Source organism: Hippoglossus hippoglossus, chromosome 22 (assembly GCF_009819705.1).
Source record: "Hippoglossus hippoglossus isolate fHipHip1 chromosome 22, fHipHip1.pri, whole genome shotgun sequence".
In the NCBI taxonomy this organism is placed as follows: Eukaryota; Metazoa; Chordata; class Actinopteri; order Pleuronectiformes; family Pleuronectidae; genus Hippoglossus; species Hippoglossus hippoglossus.
The window spans coordinates 19,177,263-19,204,808 of NC_047172.1; the positions used below are offsets into that span (position 1 = coordinate 19,177,263).

Sequence of the window (27,546 nt, forward strand, 5' to 3'; positions counted from 1 at the left end):
ATCTCATTCACAACAGTACATGAGAACACCTAATCTTATTACATTTTCTGATACAATGTTATGAAGACTACAGTATCTGTGGTAGTGGACATTTGGTGCAGCTTATTAGAACTGGGGACTTTTCGGCCCTGGTAGCGGTATGTACACTAATAAGTACAATTCTAGTTTCTGCTCTGTCTGTAATCAATAAAGTAATCAATCAAATTGTATTTGTATAGCCCATATTCACAAATCACAATTTGTCTCATAGGGCTTAACAAGGTTTAAGACATATTAATCAGCTTGCAGTGTTTTGGCATCTCCTGTGTCTTATAATAAATTAATTTGTTCTTTAGACTGGATTTTCTGGTTTGAGTCTAGATTCTCATCTAGACTCAAATGAGGATCTTGACCTTTGACCACCAAATTCTAATCAATTCATCTTTGAGTCCAAGTGAACATTTGCACCAAATTTGAAAGGATTTCCTGAAAGTGTTCCTGAGATATCAAGTCTGGAAGGCAAAAAATGTGTTTTGTAAGCTGGCCCCGAGAGCTCAATGCATTGCAGCTTAAGAAATCACATGTAAGTAGACAAAACACAAGCAAAGTCATCAATTTGACAACACATTACAGACAACACAACACAGTACGCACAGCACAACACATTACGCACAACACAACCCATTACGCACAACACAACCCATTATACACAACACATTACAGAAATGCACTGCAATTAAAGAAAACGACAGCGGAAGTGATTCCAGGGGACACTTCAAAGTGATGAACACGTCTGGACACGTGTCTGGACGATTACTGATGACGTAATGGGTTCCCGCGACGACTACTGATGACTTATAGGCTTCTTGAGGGCCGTCCCAATTCGTAAGGGAAGATTTCAACCACTATGACTTGTGACTCTGTTTCAAGGGGTAAGATAACCCCTTGAAACACTTCCGTTGTCGTTTTCTGTAATTGCAGCGCGTTTCTGTGTCATTTGTTGTGTGTAATGTGTTGTGTTGTGCATAAGGTGTCAAATTGATGAAGATGTTTTCTTACTTTGCTTGTGTTTTGTCTACTTGCATGTATTTTCTTAAGTTGCAATGCGTTGAGCTCTCAGGGCCACCGTAGTTTTGTAAGGTCACAGCGACCTCATCCTTGAACTTTAACTACAAAAATCTAATCTAATCAATTCACGTTTGTTTGAAGAAATTCCCTCAAGGCTTTCTTTAGATATTGTGTTCATAAGAATGGGATGAACAACAAATAGATGGACAACATGAAAACAAAATGTCGCCGCCAGAGGCATGAAAACACCCTGAAAGAAATTCCTATGATTAGCTGAATGGAGGGTACCCATTGGTGTGTAAGTCATGTGGGTCAGTGTGATATTCTTCAGATTTTAGACAAAACCATTCCAAATGAGCTTAACATGAAACAACATTTCCTTTAATGGCAAACTGAATGAGCAGGGAAACTTGAACAAAACAAAGACTGATTACCGGGGGACTTGTGAAGATATAAAAATAAGGTCCTCTCAGAGCCAGGAACTTGAACGCTGCAGTTGGACCAGCAGTGCTGCCCTCTGGGCTTTCACACGCCCAGCCCATGTGAACAATCTGGAAAGATGGAGAGGATGACATGCACACACTTCCACCACTCTGTAACACAATGGTAAAATGACATACAATAAAAATCTTGTGTTCTTGTTCAATACGACACAGAGCCTAGCAAAATGTGCTCTGTCAAATCAAATGAAATAAACAGGCTTTACAGTGATGCAGCTTTGAAATTATACATTTAAAATGATGCTCATCAGTACAGTGGTGCTGCAGTCTCAGCTGCACTGCAACAATTCACCGTTGCTCTCCAACAGATTGACTTAGGATGTTTCTCTGCTCTTTTTTTCAGCAGCATATCTACACTGTCTCCACCTACTGCTCCATCTACACTCTATATGTGGTGGTCTCAACTCCTTCCAGCAAACCTCATCTCTTTTGTGACATAATTATACCTGCGGATGCTTCACTGATGAAGATGTGCTAAAAACTATTTTTAAATTGCTTAGGTGACTTGAATAATTTCAATTATTTGGCAGAGTGCCCCACAGATTCAATGCAGGGCTTCTTAAAGCTGCACCTGTATGTAGAGGACAAACTGCGGAGAGGCGTTGCCTGAACAGTCATCTACACAACTATGGGGATGCAATTGGAAATGTTCAGTGTGTAAGATCATGGTTTTCTTAAGGGGCATGTACTCCATTGGTCACCAGCTAAAGCAGCTCCTGAAGACTTCAACATCCCTAAATTAACAAAACCTCCAAACAAAGGTTAATGCAACATCTTTATCAGCACACGTCATAACAAGGTTAACCACATTCTATAATTAATAGCTCTACAGTCACAGGGTATTAGTGAACTCCACATGGTCTCCACCCATTGCCAACTATATCTTAAAAAAACATTACATAATGCAAGCAGGTGTGTGATATGTACATGGTGTCTGTTGTGCTGTGACAATTATGAACCTGGTTTCAAATAGCATGTTACACCTGTTAGATCACAATAGGTCTGCGTGAGCATACCTGATCATCTGAAGCACAGTATTTATTGATGATCTTTATCTAGGAGGGAAATGAAGACAAAACGAGAATCGGTAACACAACTTGTTCATGAATCAATGTTTCAGTCTAAAGGTTATGGTACAATCCTGTTGAAAATGTGTGCATAGAATATGATCCAGCAGGTATATGAGGTACTTCTTTGTGTCAAAATTGCATTGCTTGAATGTCATTATACAATCAGCATTATATACACCGAAAGACCAAATAGGCAAAATAGTTTATTTAAGCTGTTTTCAGACATGAATTTCAGAGAATGTTCGCACAATTGGGTCAGGACTTTCTCCGGAGGTTAACTTTCACATATGAAGAACACACCGGGAGATTCTCCACTCAGACGTGTGCACATCAACACAGACATCCCATTCAGGGGAGGGGTGGTACAGCAGGCAGAGGCAGGAGGTAACATATTAATTCCGCTATTCCGGATATCACATGTTTTAGTTTGGCTTTTATCTCCAAAAAGCTGTTAATCAGTGTCACATAGGTGTATGGCGCCACTTGTTCATCCTGAGATATTTGTATTCTTATAGGACCTCCTGCTGTTTTCTGACATCGGCTCGTTCTCCAACATTATCCAGACTTTTTATGAGACAGTCTGAAGCCTCTCACTCGGCCATTTGCGTTCTCACATACAGCTCAGAGCATTTCTGAAAGCAGCTTTAGAGAGATTTCAATTGGCTTTGTTTTTTGTTTTTCCAAACAGGAAATATTTCACAACTATTTTTATTTCGTGTTGTGGTAGGAGACAAAACAGCAAATCAAATGCATTCTCTCTTTGTACTAGCAAAAAATGGGCTTTTAATTTCCAACAGGAGACATGCTGCAGCTGTGGCTCAGGGGTTAGATTGGGTCAGCCTCTAACCAGAAGATTGGCAGCTATGTCCCAGTCTTCCCCATGCCACAGTGTGTCGAAATTACCCCCTCGAGCAAAAGTACTACACATAGATTCACTGTATGTATGTTGAAAAACTTGTACAGCAAGTAACTCCTCATATATAATGTTGAGCCCAGATTAGTCTGGTGATAAAAAACAGGCTCTCATACCTAATTAATGACTGCTAAGTAGTCCTTCAGCACATGCAGTCCTCTCCGCCATTTCCTCATATTTCACTTTGATTATCACACTGATGATGCTGTGCATTTTTGGTCAGGATGCAGACGCACTGAACGCCCATGCTCGTCGACTGCGCAGCTGCCTTTTTTAAAATGGTGTGATTAATTCATGCCTGCATCACCTAATTATGGACGTGGAGTGTGATTGCTAAATGGCCAATCAGGATGTAATTGTGTTCCTGCTTTGGGAGAGAGCAGAACTTTTGTTTTAATAACCTACAACCTTTAAATAGACTGTGACACCCCTGGGTTCCCTCATGTGTTTTCCATGGAGATGACAGTCATCTGGTTTGGCAGAGGATTATTTGATGTCCGTTTGATGTTCCTTAACAAAGACTAGAACTAAGAATCCAGCTTGTTAGTGACTAGTGACCCAATAAGGCTGGGGTACGAGATGCAATGTCCTTATTAAAGATTAGACCGATAAAAAATAATGTCCTAAAACCGTCACATTTTGCTTCATCGGGTTTCAGATAAGCCGACATTAAGATGCAGCCCCACTGGAGGTTACCTTGAGTTTAAAAATAAACATTAACTTAATTTGTCAATAACAAATTTGACCTTTTCTAATGTGCTCCCTCCGAGTGATTTACCCTTTTTTGTTCCATTAAAAATATATGAAGGTCTAAAAAGTGTATGACACACACGCACGCACGCAGGTTTAAGCCTTGCAATGAATGCACCCCTTGTGTGTCAGCATATCTCAGCATGGTGGTCCCTCCTCTGCTCAGTCACCTGAAATCCTCATTGTTAGTCACTAACAAGCTGGATTCTTAGTTCTAGTCTTTGTTAAGGAACATCAAACAGACATCAAATACTCCTCTGCCAAACCAGATGACTGTCATCTCCATGAAAAACACATGAGGGAACCCAGGAGTGTCACAGTCTATTTAAAGATTGTAGGTTATTAAAACAAAAGTCCCAAAGCAGGAACACAATTACATCCTGATTGGCCATTTAGCAATCACACTCCACGTCAATAATTAGGTGATGCAGGCATGAATTAACCACACCATTTTAAAAAAGGCAGCTGCGCAGTCGACGAGCATGGGCGTAGAGTGCATCTGCATCCTGACCAAAAATGCACAGCATCATCAGTGTGATAATCAAAGTGAAATAGGAGGAAATGAGAGAGAGGAGTGCATGTGCTGAAGGACTACTTAGCAGTCATTAATTAGGTGTGAGAGCCTGTTTTTTGTCAGCAGACTGTGACTCAATGAGTGATTGTCAGGAGGGGTCTGTGTGTGACGTGAGAAAACACGTAGCTAATGTGGGCTAAACATATTTATGATATTATATATCTATAATATTTTCTTTATAAACAAGAAGTCTACCAATCGGATGATAAACAATTGTGATTCTCTAAACTAATAGTCTGCCCACTTGTACTACTTAAAATAACCATATATATTTAATTAGATGACATGAGCAACCAGATTAAAGATACATTAAATGCAATGCCAAGAAAAGCACTTAAATGTCATATGAGTAGTTCAAGTTTTCACTCATTTAAAAAGATCACAAACCCCATCAATCTCTGCTTTACTTTTCACCCTCATTTTCAATCAAGACTCAAAATAAGATCCAACCAAAGCCTCTAACGTCGAGAGATGGACTTACATTTTCTTGTGTCAAGTCATTGATATTTGAGGATATTGCTTGGAGCCAGTCGGTACTTTCTGCTGCAGTGCAAAATTGAAGAATATTGGTGCTGGCTCCATCCAAGGCGAAGACTTCAAAACAGTTGGACCTGGAGGAACATAGAGGTCAAAATTAGAAGTATACTGCAGACGATTGAAGGTAATTTTTTTTTCACAAAGTGGAGCTGAAGCAGTCCGTTACTTCTGCTGTACGACTTATATCACTGCATTATATGCAGTAGAGCTTCTTTCATGTGCCTGATGGGCTAGTGGCACCTAATTATAAAAATATCTCCACAGCCAAGGCTCTGAAGAGGCGGTTCTTTAGTTATTATATAGTCTGAGCAATGCTGGTCATATTTGTGGCAATATTTCTCTAATCACATTTATTTTTTGTGCTAAGGCTACAAAATTGTTTAGATTTCAATTAAATGCCTCTGCAAGATAAAAAAAAAAGGAGAGCTCAGATAATGGCTCTAATTAAAAGGGAACATGGACAGAAGTGCAGATGAATACAAGTTGTGACTGAAGTCAAAAGCTTAAAAGAATGGTTTGATATTTTATGAGAGAGTTAGATGAGGTCAGTACCACCAACACCTGGTTAGTTTAATTGAGCATTAAGACATTATAAAACATTCAAAGCTCGCTGATTGCAACACATTCTATAGTGTCTGTTTAATCTGTACAAGAAACATGTAAAAGAATAACTCAACCTTCCACAGGGAGTTGTTTGCTGTGCTACTCAATGGCTTTGAGTCGTAACTTTCTTCAGAGGAAGCCAGGCTAGCTGCCTCGGCTCATGCCCAGTCTTTATTCTAAGCTAAGATGGGATAAGATAAAGGGTGGACCATACTCTGCGTTCTGTGTCTGCTGGGTACTCGTTCACACGTACATGCCCACGGCCCCATTCATACTAAGATTAGGGTCTGCATCGGGCTGTTGTTATCCGCATGTGTACCTGATCCCACATTCCATTCCATGCCAGCGGGTGGATATATTGTACCTGGAGCATGCAGGCAGTTACTCAGCAAAATCCTTAATTTTGGACTGCAAGTGGACATCTGCATAGGGGTTCATGCATACCCTAGTGGACTGCAAGTGGATGAAGACATTTACGTCACTAGGACCATAGTGGACAATAGGGGACTGGCAGATGCGGACACTATGATAACGCCTTAACAGGTTGCTGGCTACATTTATGGTGTCAATTTTATCATCTAACTCTTCTCTAGCAAGCAAATAAGTGAGTTTCCCAAAATGACTGACAGGAAAATTTGAAAAAAATAAAAATAAATAAAGTGCATGACATCCCCAGACTGGCTAAGACATGTCAAAATAATTCACCCTACAGTTCAGATTGAGAAAATTACCCTTCACAAAGCATTTGCAGCAAGAAATGAGGATTACATTTTTTTTAACAGCAAATCATTTTGTGTTTGGCATCTTTCGAGTTCATCACCCCCTTGCAGTGCCTGGAGGTTAAACGCACTGCTATACTAACACAATTAAATCTCGGTGTTGATGGGGTGTTGATGAGGTCATCTAAGAGAGATCACACTCATCTGCTGAATGTGATACTTTCTGACATTTAATTTCACTGCGTTTATACGCTGCTGACACTTTTATCCTCTGAGATACTTGTCACTAAACATGCAAGCATTTCTGTGCTTCCCATTTGTGACACTTTAGAGGGAAAATTCTCTTGAAGAAAGATTGCATGAGAAGCAGGGGAGATGTTGTAGAGGTATACGTGAGGTGAAGCCTGATAAAAACAGAGGAACAATAGACAGGCGTTGAATGCACAGTATGAAGAGGGAAATGTACCAAGACAGCCCCCTAAACCAAACAGTATACTCCCTAACTTATACACACACAGCACTTCCTGGAGGTTAGGTGGTACAAAGTCAGCATTCCTAACAAATCCTCTGGTGAGCATGACTTTCACACTGTATCTGCCATAAGCTTGTTAAAATCGTATGTTCCGCTGCCTGTGTACTGACTCACTGGCTCTCTAGTCGTGATTTTCACTGGGCTTAATGTTGTTTTTTTGATTTAACAAGAGTATAAATTCTTGCAGTGTCAATTTGCTTGACTCAAATTAGCTTTATTCTATGATTTGTGCAACCATAAAGAATCGCTAATGTGTGTTCATAATTCTTTTTCCGAAATTCTTTAAAACTAGCAGCGCCAAAATATCTCTTTGAGGGCAATGAAAAAGTGAGCAACAGATGACGCAGAAGTCTTCAGTATATCAGTTGGATCCCTTTCAATTAACGCAGAACCTCTGAGACTGAGCTGTAATGGAGGAAATGTGAGAGGGGATGAAAGTGCAATGAGTGAAGAGCTCCAAACCAAGAGATTAATCAAAGGAATGGACAGCCGGCAGATCAATGTCAGCAGAACACAGCCCTGTCAAGAGGAGCTGCTAAAGCCCTTGCACCTCCAATGAGCAGGACTGAAATCCTCCCAGAGCGATGGGATCTACGGAGTGCGATTCTTTTCATACATCTGAACCATTCCCGGCGGCACAAATTATTGTGCCCTGGTTGCTGACTAGGCAGTAATAAATCCTTTGAGACAAAGCAGAGACGTATCACCCAGTCAACATACAGGGTGATACACAAAGGATAAATGGGGGTTTGAGAGGACCCCAGCTGTTTGTTGTGGTGTGAATGGCACAAGAGGGAAAATGTGCCACATCCACCGATTAGTGAGTGAAACAGGAAGGCTTTCATAAAATCAAACAACATATCTGACTCTACTAGTGTCTGGTATGTCTTTACCCGCAACAGCCATGATTGTATTTACATTCAGTAATTATTTATATATAGCCCACTGGCTTATATTGTTTTTACTGGCAGTGGCCACGCTGGAGTTAGATTTACAGGAGAACAATGCAAGCATGTCACCTGGTGCAAATGTAACTGATAATAGCATGTTCAATGCTCAGAGTCTCTACACCGGCTCAGAGTTGCAGCTACAGGAAGACAAATCGCTGCCTGCGATCTTTCTTAATAAACGCTTCTACAAAGCAAGTCACTGGATTCGCTTTTAAGATTTTTGTTCCACTGTGAACATACGCACCACTTGCTCCTCTGTTGTATTTCCGACAATGTAGTTTTACAAGGTGTGTTTGTTGTCTAAGACTTAAACCTTAGTGGACACAAAGGACGACATATATACTGGAAATGATGGCTAACACTTTATACAAAGGACAAGCAGGAAAAGCCGTATTCATTTGCAAGGTTCCTTTCTAATAGATCCCCTTTGACAGCTTAAACAGGCTGACAACACCTCACTGTCAGTGTAAGCAGCTGCTCCGACACATCAGACTGGCCAGACTGAAAATGTGTGCAAAGGAAAGAAACAAGGCCGGTGAGCTATCATTGATGCCTTATTTTCAGATTCCTTTTTCACTAAAATATGAAAACACAAAAACAATTCCCCAGTGAATTGGATTTAAATTAGGTATCAAGAAAAATTGTGGAGAAAATATTTCTGTCACCCCCAACTGGGAGAATATGCAGTACCAGCAAGGATCAATAGAATATCGAACAACCTTCCAGATGAAATAGCAACACGAATCCACATCAACATTAGATGAGAGCATTAAAGTTCACAACATCTTCCGATCAGCACTAGTGGCAGCTCCTCTTGCTTGAGGGAGCCATGAAAACACAGGTTAACCACTGCAGCCTTAAACAAAGGATTATCTGTGGATTTAAAGGTGCATTCACCCTGATCCTGTACTATATCAATACTCTGGTGACTAATATGATTTTCCCATTGCAGCCTCCACCAATAACAAAAAGCTACATGTACAAATTGACACAAAGTTGCTCTGACCTCATTTGATCAAGGATTTGGCTCAAACTAACTATGATGAAAACTCATTGACTGGAGATGTGAAATGTCATCACAATGTTAGGCTGTTTGTTATGTTTGCAAATTGTTCACCACACAATCTAATATATATTCATTTAATGATTGTTGAAATGGGACAGATGCAGAAAATAAAGAATTCCACAACAATTATCCAATCCAACAGGCAATTTCCAATGACTGTTCCTTCAGGATCCTTTTTAAAAGATAGATAGGTTTAAGCCATTTATGAAGTTACATGGTTGGAATAATTGTTTGAGTCAGGTATGGTACAGAAAAGTTGAATAACCTCAATATAATTCCATTTAATTAGATCAACCAAAAGGGTGAATCTTTGAAGGTGCAACTATTTTCAGCTGTGCAATGGACATAGTTTTCTAAATGACAATTAGGCAAGTTGCATTCCTTGCCATGACTGGCTCCAAACCAGCTGTCATGTCACTAAATTCTGCTTATATACTAACACAAATGTAATTCTTCAGCTGTGGAAACAGCCTCCTAATGCTCTCCACATATTCCACTCAGTGAGGCTCAGATAACACAAAGAATAATACCCCAAACAAAAAAACTAAAAGCACATCGACCCCTTTCTAATTGCAAGTGGATGAGTTTGCCTTTAGCTGGTCTTAATCAATAGATACCTGTGGCTACTGTAGTGACATTTTACCAGGGAATCAATGCTCTTTCACCCTGAAGGCAAATGCCAGATGTTGGGGGGGGGGTTGTGAGTTTGTTTCTTGTTTCAATAAAACACATTTATTTATTTTTGAGAGGCACTTGAGGGTCAAGGTTACTTAGGGTTATAGATTCAAGCAATGTTTGTGATTATTGCTTTGAATTTTCTTTTAAACTAATTTGAGAGAAAAATAATTAGAAATAAATAATAACATCATATATCATAATACATTTTGTAGTTGTATATGATAATATGTAGTTTGTTTTTGATCCAGATATCCAGATTCATTAATTTAAGAGCTTGCTAAAAAAACAGGAAAGACAATCTATCAACCTGAAACATATTTTAATGAATGGCTTGTAACTGATCTATAAAAAAATTATGAATTATTATCATAATTAATTAAATCATTTCTGATGAAAAACCCTTAATAAATGGTGCCCTATCAAAAGACTTCTATAAAAACCAGATTATCTTGGTATTACACTTTAAATTATTCCATTTGTTGAAGATTCAAGTTCAGGATTCAAAGATGTTTACCTCTGTTCCCGTCCACATTGACCTGCTCTGAATTTGTACATCCTGACATGTCTGCCAGGTTTCTGTATTATTATTATCTGCATTTTAACACAGAGAAATTAATTAAATGTTTCCTTCATATATTGTCATGTTAATGACTGATGACTCCAAAGAAAGATCCCAGTGTTACAAGGTGGGACACCTTGACGTATTGTACCAGAGGCTTAAAATGATGGTATTTTGGGGGAAATTATTGTTTAAATTAGTCGCATCGAAGAACAATAGCAACACATTAAAAATCAATTAATTGTTTATAAATAAATACTTTCAAAAAGCCCATAGCAAATGTTTAGAAGAACAAGTTTTGGCTGAGAAGACGTTACGTGAGAAAAGATGCGTAAAAGACCAGCATGATCCACAGATACCATCACAACAAGTGTGAACACAGAAGAAGGATCGATAGCTTAACACTGCCACTAAAAGATAGAATTATTGTACATTAGGGGAATTTTAGCATTATTGATAATTCATTATACAGAGGGCAAAATCATCATACAAATGCAGATTGCACTCTTGCTGCAAACATATATCTAGAAATCTATTTTCAAATGTACCTAAAGGGTTCCACTATGTGTTTTAAAAGGCATGCATTAGCCCTGTTGGCCTACTAATCCATATTTTCTCTGTTTAGTTATTGTTATTGTGTACTTAGGTTTATATCACATGCAGTGGGAATACTAAGACCTTAATAACCCACAGTAATGAATTCTATTCGAAGTGGAAGAAATATTTAAATCATGTACTTGCAAAAGTCCAGCATTAAAAAAATGACAATACTAAAAGTAGCCAACAGAATCATTAGCAACCAAAGGTACTTAATGTTAAGGCACAATCATGTAGAATTGCAATAGTCAGTGTTATATTATTACTATTGTTGATGTATAAAGCAACAAGGCATCATATTTTAGACCCTGCATTGGATGTAAAATCTCAATCTGTAAAGTAACTGCAAAGGACATTTCAGTAACTCTGAAATGTAGGGAAGTAAAAATAAATGAAAATAGTCAAATTAAAGTACAATATATAAGTATATTAAGTACTTTGTCGTCTTCTGAGCAGAAATATTACAGCTTTGAATTCTGTAGAAAATGATAAATGTTATTATAACAATTATTATTAATTATTATCATAATTCCCACCAATCAGTATGATACAGCTTATGCTTGGAGTTATCTCTTCTCTATCCTCCTAGGTATCTTGGTGATCAATGTTCGGGTGTAACTACAGGTTAAATTTCAGCAGCCATGGAAAGAAAAAAGCTTGAGGCTGAGTATCTGTGAATCAACAAACACACAAAGTGTTGAACTGGAGCTATTGTGCCGTAACTGACCTCTGTGGATTCATTCTCTAAAGGAGTGGAGTATTTTTATAACATTTTCTTATATTTGGCCGCTGCCCGGGTCTTGTTATTGGACATAAGGTGTCCAGGTTTAATAAACATCTTTAATTAACTGTGCACAGTAGAATTCCATTATTTATTTATCATCATGTACCTGCAATTTCTAAATTATGCAGCCGTACACGCCTAAAGAGGAAGATGTTTCTGCTCCAACAACATCTCGAGTGCAAGAAATGACTAATTTCCAATTTGAAGAAATACAACAGCAAAAAAATGAATTTGATGATTCATTACGCATCATGTTGACAATAACAGTAACTAAAAAGGCATTTAGAGTTAAGGCAAAAGCACTGAAACACATCGAACTACGCTAACCTTTACTTTTAGTATTGGTATTTGTTAAATCCAAACCATTGTGTTAAAAGTCAGTTAAAAGTGCTTTCAAACCTACCTGGTTTGGTCCTAGACCTTCAGACCTTTCAGGTGTGAAGGTTTTTCGGACCAGAACAAAATTTAGTCCGAAACAAAAGAGGTGGTCTTGGTCCACATTTGAATAGTTTGGACTTTCGGATTAATTGCAGGAGGTGGCGACATTAACCAATAGAAGAAGACGAAGCAGCAGTTTGCAGCATTGCTTGTAGTCTTTACCTTTGACAGTATAATGTTTGAACGAGGAGGACGTTCATTTTGCTGGTAGTAATAGAATAAGGACATTACAGTGACAACGAAATCGTCAAAGTTAACCAGTTCATTCACTTTCTCCTTCAAACGCAAAGAATACTTTTTTCCTATGCACTTTGTTCAAAAAGTTAGTGAACACAATAACGGAATTTCAAGTATATACAGACACAGCCTACGTAGATGATGACAACAGGACTTACATATGTCATACAAAGGTCTTAAGTGTGCTCCATGAATTACAATGTGAAACCAAAACTAATGAGATCAAAATGAAGAATTTCCTCTTGTCGGACCTGATCACAAGTCTGTAATTGGAGTTTGTCATTAGTTTACAGCACACAAATTTAACTGAGCTGTGATCAGCCATGAAATGAACAAAAACTACAAAAAGATTCGTAACATCAATCCACAGTGTCTGAGAAAAATAAATAAAGTGGCACCGAGGCAGAATCCCAGATGCACCATGCATGCTTTTCACAATTTAGCTCAACATTGTATCATGAAAATAAAATCAGCTCATACTTTTGATTCTTTTTTATCGGACAATGTGCTCGAGAATGTATTTTTCTGCCTGTGTCCACGGTGTCCTCTGAAGGTTTCTGATGCTTTCAGCTTTTTGATTGTTTATTTTACTACCTTGGTTTGGATTTGTATATTGGAGCGACCCTGTCCAGTCAGCCTCAAAGCTCCCCTGCTAAGGTAGTCACTATTCGCGCTGCTGATTGGCGGAGTCGAGGCAGTTGGGGCAGAATTGAAGGGTTTTTACCCCTGAGATATTTAAGTGAATGCTAAACTGCCAATCAGTCTCCTACTATGTCTCAGTACTACACTATGGTCGTTAACCTACAACCTTTTTGATGAGGCCAACTGGAGAGCTGTTTGCTTCTCTAAATTTCACTGCATGTGTCTCAAATAATAAAGGTTAAACTGTGAGTAAGACCTACATTACACTCAACCAGTTATTGTGTATACTATGAAATATAATCCTGGCCGAGCCCCTGTTTGGTGTAATGAATGAATGCGATCGAGTCTTGTGTGTTAGCATATGCTACATGTTACGTTGATCACTACCAAATTCCAAACAATACACCTGTTTATTCTGTCTCACAGTTTGGAAACAGAAAATGGTGATTGTATAGTGAACCACTGTTCAAATCAATACAAAAGGAACATGCATGATAATCTAATGCATTTAAACCCTGACCAGTGTTCTCACGGTCACACCTCCTGAGCCTCCTGAGCCAGTGACCTTTTAAGCCGTTTATGCCTGTGCATAGATATTGGCATTAACATCCTCCTGCCTAAATTAAAAGTGCCTGCTAAGCCAACAACTGTGCTCAGTGAACTGTGCACCTCAGAGGTGAATTATATAATGCTGGATTACCCTTACCTTAATTTATCTGTGCCAGCTTTGTACCTGGAGACTCTGGCCATCAACAAGGGCAGGGAGACGGCATCCAACCAGCGCTTCTCATACTTTGGTTCATTAGCAGAGGGCGAAGGAGGTGATGGAGCCTGTGTGGAATACATGAACAATGTGATGAGCTTCCTGCGACTTAAGATCATTTAGTGGGACCACAGCGGGACCGTTTACATGCACAATACTTTCTGAAACTCAGTGTTGCTCAGATTGCAGTTATACCCGCAGACATTCGGTTGATCTGCAGGTTGTGTAGGTATTGTTGTAAAAATTTCTGATTAATAGCTGATGGGTTTGAGTGGGTGGCATCATATATCATTGATGTGTAAAATATGAATTACATTCTGTAAAATGTGAACAACAAAGAAAGAGAATATTGTGCATTACTGCAAAGAGCGGAGCGCTGAGAGCAGGCGCTCATTCATCGCAGCCAGGCGCATTATTGAGTTGAGACAGAATTCAACTTTTTGTCAATTACTAGTCAATAAGCCCTATGAGACAAATTGTGATTTGTGAATATGGGCTATACAAATAAAATTAGATTGAATTTGATTGATTGAATACAAATTAGGGCCTCACTCTGAGACTCACGCAATCAGCCCTCACCAAAAGGACACTACACTGTTTTGCGGTGCTCACTCTCCTTAACTGGAAGGATAAGAGAAGTTTAAAACAATCTCTGGTTGTTTGATGGTGAATCACGCAATAGATCTTAATCTCTCCCTGTTTCCAGATGCACCAGGCGCATCCTGTCTCCAAAATACCAAATGCACACAGTCACGATCCCTGCGCCATGGCACACGAAAATAGGTTCATGTGTTTTTATTGACTATTAATTGCAAACGTTTCCACCCAAGTATGTCCTCAGAGTCAGTGCAGAAAGTGTGTGTCAAACTAAAGCTCATTATAGAGGATACATCAAGTGATTAAGTGAAATGTTTCATCTCTCATCAAGAGGCTTCTTCACTTCAGTTCCACAGGTCTTGTTAGTAAAGAACAGATTCACATCTCTTCGTCCATGAGTTATTTATCAGGTTCCTACGACTTAATAAGTTGCACAATATAATTTTCCCCAAATGTCACCAGAGTGGCTCCATAACTTTGCAAATACCTGTTACCATTTACATTTTTCTAGAAAAATATGGAATGTTCATGAGGGTGCGTGTCTCTAAGTTGGAGAAAATATTTTCGGATATTTGCGGATTCGATGTCGTCAGAGCAGATCCGTGCATCTCTAGCGGGTAAACAACAAAATGCTATATATATGCTCACTGACTCACTGTCTGTTCACCGTTTTCTGACCTGACATTAGAACATTACAAACAGCAGAAGTTGTGTTTTTGGCTGGAACGCAACCGCGGGTGCACACACTAATGTCTGTGGCACCATTGGTCACAGGGCCGAGTGTTGGTGTTTTCCAATTGGCCGTTGCTCTTTCAAAGTGATTTGGCACGAACATTTACTATTGCATAATCAGAGAGTGCGACTCATTGCTGTAGGAGGCCCTGATTCTCTCAGATCCGCCATTCTGTGTTTGACGAATTCTAACTTCCTGCTGAGAGCTGCATCTCTGTCGCTGGAACATACACAGCTAAAGCAGAAACCACAGTTTTCTGCCCAGTTACCACCAGCTGAAAATGCTGCCAGTAGCGCAGCAGGAGAGACGCTCCGCTGAGAAGTAGGATTTTATAACTGAGCTATGACCAAGTGGCCAACACCCCACTCTTCAATTATCCACTGACATACACAGTCCAGCTATAAGACTCTTAAATACTCAATACCAGCTTATCGAGTTTTATGAATCTTCTTATTTTACTCTGCACTAAAACCTACAGGTTTTTTACTGAGTGTTTTATAGTTACTTATATACTATATTCTATAGTTGCTTGGATGCCAGTCAGCTCCGAATTTGACCAAAATATTTTAGGGCATTTTAGACAAAAACAAGCAATCTAAAGACATTTTGGTCTTTTTCCACTAATTTTTACATTTTATGTACTAGGCCATTAATTAAAAATATATTAGATCATGAAAATTGATCAGTTAAAGTCATGATTTAATTGGGAGGATAACCAGCAGTCAAGCCGCACAGCAAGCTGAAGCAGACAGCTTTTCTTTGTCTTCAAAGAAGAAGCTAGAATTTGTTTTTGCTCGTTTATTTGACTCCGTCTTAGCTGTCACCAGTGAAGCAGCTCTTCCTTCTCTAACTACAGCTACTTCACTGAATACAGATAAGCAGTCCCATCTTTACAAGACAGAGAGTAACACTCAAAGGAAAACATGAATAGATGTTTAAACATTAAAAGTTAATAGATGTTACCAATAATAGATAGCAGTACAGTCAGCAAGACTTCACAGCATACAGATACATCCGACTGACAAGGCTGCACCTCCACACTTCACACACACACAAGTGGGTCCAGAAAATGGAGCTAAAGTGGATAAAAACCGACCCTCAGTAGGTGCCTCTTGACTTTCATTAATGACAGAATGAAACTGGTTCTGATACGATCTCAGCTTCAAGTGCTGTTGAGTTATGAAGTCATATTTGGGAAAAATACACTTGCTGTTTCAAGTGATGGATCACATTCATGCTTGGCGGCAGTGAGTCTCTGTAAGCTCGTTCTAATGGAGTTTTGAAAACAGTGCAGCAGAATGAGACTGACTGAGGCAAATACACAAGTGCATTTAGGTTATTTATAGGCACTAAATCACTAATGAACATCAGTAAAGTCTCAGATTGCAGCTTAAAGATGCTCATAACAATAACAGTGATAACAATAATAGTGTTAATGTTGCATGGGAACAGGTTGTGTTTTTGAAAGCTGTACATTGTGAGGGTGGCAACGCACATGGCAGCAGGTGAGACTTCATATTACTATTGAGCAATTCACCATCAGTTTTCTTTTTTGACAAAGGCCTGAGGGCTTCACATTACTGAAAATAAAATGAAATACATTCACTACTGAATTTTACTTTTTAAAAGCGAGGACAAGAATCTGTTTTCAAGGAGACTAAAATGGCAAAATTGCTTTAATGTGTTGCAAATGTTTAATTCATTTTCACATGCTTTAATTTCCCTCGCCAAATGTTTTTTTCTGCAAAGTGAAATTCTACCACAGTTCTTCCCTTGAGGATTTGAGAGAATAACCTAAGCAGCCTGCAGTCTGGGTCTAGACAGTGGACTGTAGCACAAAGCTGACAACAAAACCGCAGCAGCTAATAACCTGTTAAAAACTGTAAAATGTGTTGATGTGGAAATCAGCTGTTTGAAGGGATGGATTTGGGTGGTGCCAGAAACCAGCCTCAAACAAAACACTAGCCACACTCGAACACACAAAGATAGACAGAGAGAGAGAGAGAGAGAGAGAGAGAGAGAGAGAGAGAGAGAGAGAGAGAGAGAGAGAGACAAACAGAAAAAAGTGACAAAATTGAGGTGAATAATTATCAAAGTCGAGTCGGTTAAACAATTTGAAACTGGAAAGGAAATTGCACAGAGGAAAAAACAACAACTTATATTTGAAAATCTCCACAGAGCGTGCTTCTCAAATTTGCATAGAGATTTTGTTGCACAGAAGGAAAGCTTGATGAGCAAAGACTCCTATACTGCTGTAAGATTTTTCCTATAATCTAGGAGGAATTAAATAACCAGCATCGAGAACATAAATCATGTGATGGAGTACACAGATAATACTATCTACTAATCTAGTATAATAAGACTGGACATGTACTGTAAGATGAAGCCAGTGCATTTAAAGTCTTGCACACTTGAGGAAGGGTGTAATGTGATCAAACGTCTCAGAGCTTCTAGAGACTCTGGCTGCAGCTTTTTAGACCAACTGTTGCTGTAAGAGGTGAGTCAGAGAAAAGCGTGTTGCAGTAGTTGACTCTGAAATTTACAATAGCGTGAACAAGGATTTCAGTAGGTGAAGTGGATTATAAGGGTCATGTATTTGGTTCATCATGTAACAGCAAGGCAACGCTGGTGACATACTTTACATGAGGCTCAAAAGTAAAACAAATATCAAGAGTCATTTCTTAATTCTTGACTGTCTGGTGCCATAAGCAGGTCCTTACCAAATTGGCTGAGGTGTTGGAGATATGCAGACCGGAAATTAGCAGAGGCCTGAACCATGGCAGCAGACCACCACATTCAGTTTGTCAGAAAAGGCAGGGTCAACACAAGCAAGACATTAAAGCGCCGCCGTTCTTGCCTCCCAAGACTGCATCATAACGGTCAATGTCTGCAGGAAGCTTCAGTCCCTGCCACTGCCCCGCCACCAGGAGACATTCCGAGTTTAGAGGGCCGAAACGTTGTAGAAAGATGGCGTTGAGGAACTTTTAACCATCCTCACACATTACTATACCACTATATATTATGTTTATAGTGTATATTACATTATATATGTACACAATTAGGAGAATAGTGCCTGTCTAATTCCACAGATACTCCCTTCTTTCTCTAAGCAGTACCCAAGGTCAGGTTATAGATAAAGGGCCAACCAACAATGAATTGTAGTGTCTACGCTAAGACTTTCATATCTAACTCAGATGCACCAGACAGAGAGGCTAAAACTTCAACTCTCACCAACTCTTTTGCGTATTTCACCAGTGGCAAGACGTAAAGACACAATGTGATTTAGTTATGCATACTTTAGGCTTAACTATCCAATAGGATGTGAGCACCTACATGTAACATAGAGAGTGACAGCAATTCTAGCCATTCATGGATGTGCTGTTAGAATGGGTGAGGCAAAGTAGAGGGAGATATACTGGGATGCTGTGGGAGACATCTTGGGGGGGGGGAGACGACATGGGGGTGACAATTGCTCATGTTACTCTGTTAGCATTTGTATATTGTTCCACCTTCTGGTCTCAGCTGCTGCCTGAGTTCTCCTTTCACCAGCATCCAGAAAACTTCCATAACAGATGGAACCTGGCTAAAGAACTTGCAGTAAGCGAACCAAAGTGCAGGTGCGGCCATAGCAGAATACTGACTTCCTGTATGTCAATTGCTACACTGAGCAATTGACTTATGTTATATGGATACAAGGTGAAGCATGCAAGCTCCACCACTTAAGTTCATGCACTAAGATCCTTCGGACATTCATCTATCTAGACTTTCTGCGGCCTTCTCTGCAGAAAGTCTGGAGGAGCCAATGTGAGAACACAGCAGGAGATCCTCAGCAGGATTATCTGTAAACTGCCTCTGCCTGTTGCATTACCCCTAACCCCTCCGCAGATTTATGTCCGACCAAATTCTCTGGAGGTTATGTCTGAAAAGGGCTCGACAGAACAAGCCCTGTGTTAAGCTTAGTTTTACTTGCGGAAAACTGAAAACAGCATACAGCTCTCCAATTAAGCAATGATGCAAATCACCAATGAGTTTTTATGTTGGGTGAAAATATTGTATCATGAAAAAACATTGGCAAGACAAATACAGTATAATAACCAAATACATATTGTATAGTAACCTGTGTGCAACGTGAGAGCAGGTTAGGAATAGCCCCTTCAACGATTTTGAAGTTTGTACACATGTTGAATCTGGGTTTGCCAGCAAGAACTTGCGTTTGGACAAGCAAGGGAGATTTTAAATCAATCCATAATCACTTAGAGTTTGAGAATCAAGGTTAGGTCTTTGCAGTAAAGGAGAAACCACAGCTATTTTTCAAAAGCAGTGATTACAGAACTCGGAGATTTTCTTTGGATGAACCTGAGAAGAGGGCATCCTTGCAGATTTAATAGCTCTTTGTGGGGTCGGATCATCTATGGTGCACATTTAATTGGTTTAGAACTTGTAACAAGATTATAACAGTGCAGAGGAGGATTTTTAAACTGTGATTAATTTGAGACTGATAAAGAAAGTTTTTTGATGCCAACAAGCCAACACGAACCCTCTAAAACTTCCAGAGTTGAATGGAGCCTTAACGGAGACTGAACCATCAAACATTCTAAAGGTCTGTAAACATTACATATTATCTAATGGGTAACAAGCTTGGGGTTTAAATAACTGAAGATTTAGCTTCAGCAAACAGTGGAAAGATTAGAGACAAAGAATCTGGTGTAGCCCTGTTAATGTTATACACACAGTACAGTTAGGGTAGGAAGAGGGCAGGGTAGTGCAAAGCAGCTAAGCATATTACCAGGGTATTAAAATGGCCTTTGGGTGGAAGGTAGTCAACAGTGAACAGCAGAGGAAAAACTGCCTACCTTTGCAAAGTGAGTTGCAAATCATTGATTAACTGCACTATGTTGCATGCAGACCTCTGTCAGAGCGCACCAGTAATTACTACCTTTCTTACAAAATTATAATCGTTTGGTCCATTTATGTCAATCCAGGACAAAATGTTTTAGTTAACTCTCAAGTGGAGCTCTGCCGAGAGTGGGCGAGGTGGCAGGGAATAGAAAACTATCAGGCTGTCAGAGTGGATTACACGGACAAAGCACCTGCCTCTACAGAAGAGCGGGGAAACAGGAACTAAAGCCACAGTGTTGTTCTTCACATCAGTGATTGTGGATTTCAGACATGAGCATAATTATTTGAAAGTATCTAAATAAATCAATGAGGTAGATGGTCCAGGCCTGCAGTGAAAAGAAGAATTCTGTAAAATGATTTTAATGAGTGCAAACCGAACACAAGCTTCTTGAATTCTAATCATTTACAGGAAAGATTAATGTAAATATGGGTGAGGTAAAAAAAAGTTGCTCAACCATGTACTTTTGTCAACTTTGACATTCTCTCATAATTAGGGATGAACTAGTATGAAAAAATACTACTCGTTTTTCTGAGACTGAAACTATTCTTATCAGCTTGACATGACCACATGACAGGTGAAGAAAAGTGTGTCGATCATCAGGAGGGACTGGAGAAACAAATTTGTGATCCCCGAAAAGTACTAGGTATGCCAAATATAGGGTCTGATATCATTTGGGATTTTTCCGATCCCAGTACTACATTGATACTGGTGCCAGAACGAAAAAAACTTTTACTTAAAATACAAAAAGTACAAAACAATGATAGAGAAGAGGCTTTTCTTATTGCTAAGGCAAATCAAAGGTTGAAATTTAAAATTAACTGTTAACAGCTTAAAGTTAATATAAATGTACAAATATAAATAATTACAAAACTCGTGACATAGTTACACAACAAAAATCACATAATCACAATAAATAAATCCTAACACAAATAAAATACAACACTAAATAACAGTTTCATTGCTTAATACAGTAAAATACTACAGCTCCCCACCGCCGGGAACAGGGACGCCAACATTGCCTACTGATGTACTTGACATGGGGTCATGCAAACAGTACTATGCATCCCTTTGCTTTCAAATGTGTCCTGTGCATCACTGGGTGCTTCATCAGGTTTTCCGTGTTCCGAACTCAGAATTACACAGAATTGTTATTCATTTGCTGCATGTCGCAGTATCGGCAACCCTTCACATGAAATACAGCCATACTTTCGACCGCTAAGCTTTCAGCATCTTGTTGTCATGTCGACTCGAGTTTGAGGTAACTACTAGCTAACCCTAGGCTAACGTTACATGCAGCCAGAGACATGTAAAGAGTGTGTTGCCACCAGAGTTAAATGTCATGGGCACATGCGCTGATGTTTATGTTGCCTGTAAGCAGGGCAACTATAGCTTAGGCATCCAAATAAGGTTCTGAAATCTGCATTATGATTCGCTACAGTAGGTACCGCCTGAAGAGGAACCGGTGCCTGATTGGCTGATCGAATTTCGGTACCCACCCCTAGCCAAAAAAGGCCCAATGTTTCTCCTTGTCTACCTCTTCTTTATCCATTCTGAGGAATAGTTGTAGTGCAGGCAAAGTTCAAGTGCATCTACCAGGTTAAACTGGAAAAATGTAGATACGCCAGCTCACAGTGTAAATATGTGATAGATTACAGGGTCAGGTTCTGGGTATTATTGCGTTACAGGCTATAAAACTTTCAACATCACCCAATCATAAAAGTAATATTGGTATTCATTACTTCCATGAAGGGTTATGGTTTTTTATATCCCTGAAGTTGTCGTCCATGTTTGTCTTCTTTTTCCAGAGCGCATTTTGACATGAACTCAGCTGGCCTTGCAGCACACAGTCATTTAACGCACAGGTACTGAGAGCAATATATACCTCAAATAAGCAATGTCTTCCCTGTCAAGAAAATGGGAGCATATTGCACCTCAGCCCACCAGGTCCCTTGTGGCTACACTGCATCTGGGCTCTGGAGTCAGTGGAGAGATTGCTGTTTTTCACGGTCTAGCATTTCTCTGCACGTGGGATGTTTGACCATTAATGAACAATGGTGAGTTTAGAAAAAATCTATGAGCAGACTTGGGGTCAACAAAAAGAGCTAAAAACACTGCATTAGCATTAAAGCTTCTATATCTTCTTATAATGCCGATTTGGCAAAACAGTTGATTCACACATTCAGCAGACAGAGCAACATTAACATTCGTATGGGCGAAGGATTCTGGACACAGGACAAATCTAAGTCCAACGTTCACACTAGTTGTTTAGGTATCAGAATTATGTCTGGTTCATTGGTTCTACCGTTTTGGCTAGCTAACCGCTAACTATCGAGCTATCGGTGGGCAGGTATTGCACAGTGATGTTAATCAGTGCTGATGTAAACAATGGCAATTAGAGTGGTGGGAGTGAAACAACAACTCAAATCAAAATTGCAAACAGGAAAGCCAAAACAAATTAGCTGAAATAGGCTTAAGTGCAGAAGTGGACCTGCAAAGGTGAATGATAAGTCTCATTGAGTTTGTTGGAACAATCCATTTCTTCTGTCAGGTTACACATAATAAATGTTTTCATATGATGCTTACTTCCGTAAAACAGGCAATGTCTTTCTTTTCTTTGCAATACTTTTCTGCAAATCTCTATCTGGAGGCTTCCTATCATTATACTCTGAGCATTAAAGTGAATGCACAATCATTCTACACTGGAAAAAAACCCATTAACACATCTAGATAGGCAACCACTCACATAATAGTGCCTATTTGTGTAAAGGGAATCTCATTTGAGCTGAGTAAAAACTAGAGTGAGACCAGTTCTTGCCATTTGTGCTTTTCACTCCTTGAAAAGTTATTTCTGGAGGTCAGGAAACTGCCTGGCTAATTGTGTTTGTCAGCCATGTCATTTTCAATGACAGAATTAAATGTAATCTGTGCTAGAGCGAGCTGACCTGTTATGTCACACTGAGCCATTTCTTTCTGCCTAGGTAGGCATGTGTCAAGGTCTGTTTTCTGCTCTTAGATAAAGCATGTGCACATACAGAGAAGAGAAGTGTCTTCTGCTCCTGCTAGAGATTCAAATGGAAACACTTTAAATCTAGATTATCTATGAAAGGTTAAAGTGGCCACCTGCTGTCCGTCATGCATTCTCTGAATAATTCATGTGAGATGACGGGCCATAGATTCAGTCTTTACGGCTCCTCTTTTCATTATAGATTGGCATATTAACATGCAATTTCTGAATCCTCACTAATAAAATGGTGAAATTCTGGCTTTGGGGATATAATTATTGCTCCTCATTATGCTCAGTATGTAACGTTTAAAATCAAGTCGAATTTGCTTGATATTTCTGCAGCATTAGTGACACAGCTTTAATTTTGCAATCACAGACATCCATTTGGTCATTGTGAGCTTAACCTGTGAAGGATATGTACTTTGTTTTGGAAGCCTGTGCTGAATTTGTTATGTTGATGACTTAACTGAACCATATTTAGTTTTGGGATAACTCAGAACCATAAGAATAGCTCTGACCATTCATTCAGGTATGTGTGTGACTGCTACAGTGTGCAGAGATCCCACAACATCCTGCGGCTGTACACACCATGCAATTCTCCAAACTTCAATATTCAATGCAGCATTTAACACATTTTTCGTTTTCAGGGAGCACGATGAAAACACGACCAGTTTGTCTTCATCGTATGATTAAAGCTGTGCCATCTACTGCATCTCAGAGGATAATTATTTAATTAAAAGAGGGAGAGATGGTTAAAATCAATGAAAATAACCACCTTAGACAATACTTAGACTTAGACAATACCCAAAAGGAGTGCCTCAACAAAGTAATGATCATTTTGCATTGACTTGTTTCAGTGTCAGTCATAGAGGTCATCGACAAAGGGGCTCATACTTGCCAATACTCTCTGCACCACTGTAGCTAACATAATAGTTTACTTCCATTGCCCTCAGACCAAATGTATTTTACCATCAGTGAAGGGTGGAAGAACTACAGGGAGAGTTTGTTTGAGATAAGTTTAATTCTCCTCCCTCAGCCGGGGGAACTGTTTCGCAGCAGTGAGCTATCAGGGTTCGGAGCCATATTTTGACAAACACAGTCCCAGCATATATGCATAGAGGACGTTATGGATTACTGCACATTTATTAACATGTCAAAGTCAAAGCAGATTTGTATGAGCCACAGTCCACATAGAGAGACGGCGGCTCAGGCTGCTGCTGATAGTGCTGCTGCCTGACTAGTGATTAGTCCTGCTGAGCTAACTGGAATGAAAAACACAGAGTCTGAATAGAGTTTGATTGGTAGTATTTGTGTTCCTACTACACTCTACTACTACTAAGTGGAATTTGTTCACTTATTCAGAAGGGTTCACTGTAAACTGCTACCAACATCAATGTGAGGAAAAGTGTGGCTGTGTGTGTGTGACAATGAATTTCAATGTTAAAAATCTAAATAATATCCAACTAAGAACAAGAAGAATGGGTCATGTTTTCTGTATTGAAAGGCCCCTTTAGCAGCAACCTACTAGAAAAATGTAAAGAAAAAACAACAAAGTACATAAAAATTACATGTTTTAATATTTTAGTAATTACTAAACATTATTAGCTATTTCACTCACAACACCTCTGATGTCTCAATGTGCATATTAATTCTGTTTATATTCTGTTTTCAAATGTAGAAATAGAAAATAAATGGTCTAATTAAAAGCTGTCATGTAAATGGTCTGTATTTATATAGCACTTTTCTAGTCTTGATGTTCACTCAAAGCGCTTTAAAGCACAGTTTTTGCCATTCACCCATTCATCATCTTACACATACATACAGTGAATCAAGGTACTTATGATCAGCTTGTTCTCTATGAGAAGGGGCAATTTTGGGGTTCAGTATCTGGCCCAGGGATAAAACCGCCAACCTTCTGGTTAGCCACAGCCCCCCCATCTTCAGCCCCAGACACTGTCCTCACTTTGCACTCTGCGATGCTCCACAAAACCCCAGGTATTTCCAGAATGTAGGAATTACGAGGGGTGAGCTAGTGAAGTAGCAACACAACATGTAAAATATGAAACTGTGGAGTTAGTGGCAGATCCAGACTCCGTTCCCTTCCAGCCGCTGCACCAAGCTCAGCCAAACCAGATGATCTGATTCAAATCCTCCTCCAACTCCTGCTAAAACAGCAAACAAGCTAACGGACAAAAGATAATGGACCGTTACTGGAACAAAACTACTAGACTTGATGCATCAAGGAGACCAAAAGGTGGAACAATATACAAATGCTAACAGAGCAACATTAGCAATTGTCACCCCCCAGTCTGAAGATGTTTCCCACAGCATCCCCATATATCTTCCTCTACTTGCGTCACCCATTCCAACAGCACATCCATGAACGGCTAGAATTGCTGTCACTCTCTATGTTACATGTAGGTGTTCGCATCCTATTGGATAGTCAAGCCTAAAGTATGCATTCCTAAATCACATTGTGCCCTAAGGGCCCGAGGGAGATGGTGGTGGTGGTGGGGGGTTTATCCAAAAATTTAGATTTCAATATTTTGGCCCTAGTTGCTTGTTATTTTATTAATAAACTTATTTATACACAAAAAAGCCTAATTTGTTCCCCACTTAATAGAAGAACATATGCACCCCAAGATATAATAACTCCTTCTGCAGGCTGGACAGTTTACATGACACAATGTCACAAAGACTGTAAATCTCAAATATTTATTTTTATTTCACTTGTACTTTAGTATTTAGTACTCCATACTTCCATTCTTGATACATTTCAGAGAATTTTTTTGTATTTTCCACTACATTACATTTACTGAACAGCTTTAGTTAATTTAAAATGAAGATTTTAAACAATAGATAATATAACAAGCTGTTAAAACACCTAGTTAAAGAGAAAACTAGTAGTTTAGAAAATCGGTCGCTTCTAAAAGACAAATTTAGTTATTTCAAACGCTTTGATGATCCAGTATCTCACCACGAATCAGAGAAACAAGCTCACAATATATCTAATGTCCCTGTATATAAAACTCTTTATAATGTATTTTACTTCAGCTCCACCTGCTGCATTCACAGCTGCTTCAGCATAAATGATCTAATGATGTCATAGAGCTAAATAAAATTATATAATAATCTGTCAAGAGCCTTTTTCACACACGAGTGTCAGATAATATGCAAACAATTGGGTCCAGACTATGCCTGGAGTTTTTTTTTCACATTTAAACGCAGCAGGAGATTCTCTGCTCAGACATGTTCACAACAACAACAAAACACGCCACGCTGCTCACTCACTAAAGCCCAAGCCAGGCCACGCCCATGTTGTAACCATATACCAATGAACATCACTCCTGATTGTTTAAGCAGAGCTTAGCTTGCTGAAATTCAATATGGACGCCAGTTCCTTTTAAAAACTAAAAAACTCAAGGTACCAAACACAATGCAATCAACATCAAATATGAAACATCAAATTGGTCTTTCTTACTGTGTTGTTTCCGTTTCCATTTAAATGTAAACCGCTGTCAAAGAGGGGAGAAGATACTCTGCTGTGATCCGTGGACGGCCCAGGAGAACCTGAGAAAGAAAGGAGAATGATTCATGTTCTTAACAAAAAGCCTACGGAAGAATAACTGTTAAAATATTTAGTCCTGCTTCACATTGGATCTGTTATCCTATTCTTACAGAAACAAAGACAATAAGTCAATAATTTCACCTACACCTCAAACACCGTGGTTCAGCTGATAGTCTTCAGGGTTATTATTGACTGTATTCTGCTGCTCTGCCTTCAAGCCGAGCAGTGTTGATGTATGTGTGAATGGTGCGCAGCATCCAAAAGAGACAAATGTTCCTCTTTGATATGATACTGGCTTGGCGTCAAGGGGACCTGCTTTCTGATTCGGTCACACTCTGATAAGTGTGGCAAACTGCTCCTGGCCTCTCCTGCTCGTCATTTGTGCCATTGTACACAGTTTAAAAAATGTCTTAGAGTGAATACGACTTGAACCTTTTCTCCCTCAGTCAACGAAACATGATTCACCGGCCAAAAGACCCTACAAAGCAAAGCACGAGCACTGATGCTTTCCTTTTAACTTACCAACAAGATGTGAGGGCGAAATCTCTCTCAGCTCTCACTTTGAGGAGAATGTGTTTATCAACCCAAGCTAATGACTTGTTTTGTCCAAACAAGAGAACCCAAATCATTCAGTAACAAAATGTCCCCAGTTTCAACTAATAACTACAAAAATGATTGACTGTATCACTATAAGACGGTGCAATCACTACCCAAACAATGAAGTAATGTTTTTTTGTTGTGAACATTTGTATTATGTAATTAAATAGCTACAAATTAAAAATTAT

General features: G+C 39.2%; 1 protein-coding gene across 1 annotated transcript in view; it reads right to left on the bottom strand.

Annotated features, from left to right (window-relative positions):
* sntg2 (syntrophin, gamma 2) overlaps positions 1–27,546 on the bottom strand; it is an 80,297-nt gene that overhangs the window by 18,125 nt on the left and 34,626 nt on the right. The window contains exons 8-12 of the mRNA XM_034576768.1: positions 26,675–26,763; positions 13,903–14,027; positions 5,336–5,465; positions 2,564–2,602; positions 1,482–1,598 (exon numbers count right to left, since the gene is read on the bottom strand). Of these exons, the coding sequence (XP_034432659.1) occupies positions 1,482–1,598; positions 2,564–2,602; positions 5,336–5,465; positions 13,903–14,027; positions 26,675–26,763 (500 nt within the window). The remainder of the gene's footprint in view (positions 1–1,481; positions 1,599–2,563; positions 2,603–5,335; positions 5,466–13,902; positions 14,028–26,674; positions 26,764–27,546) is intronic.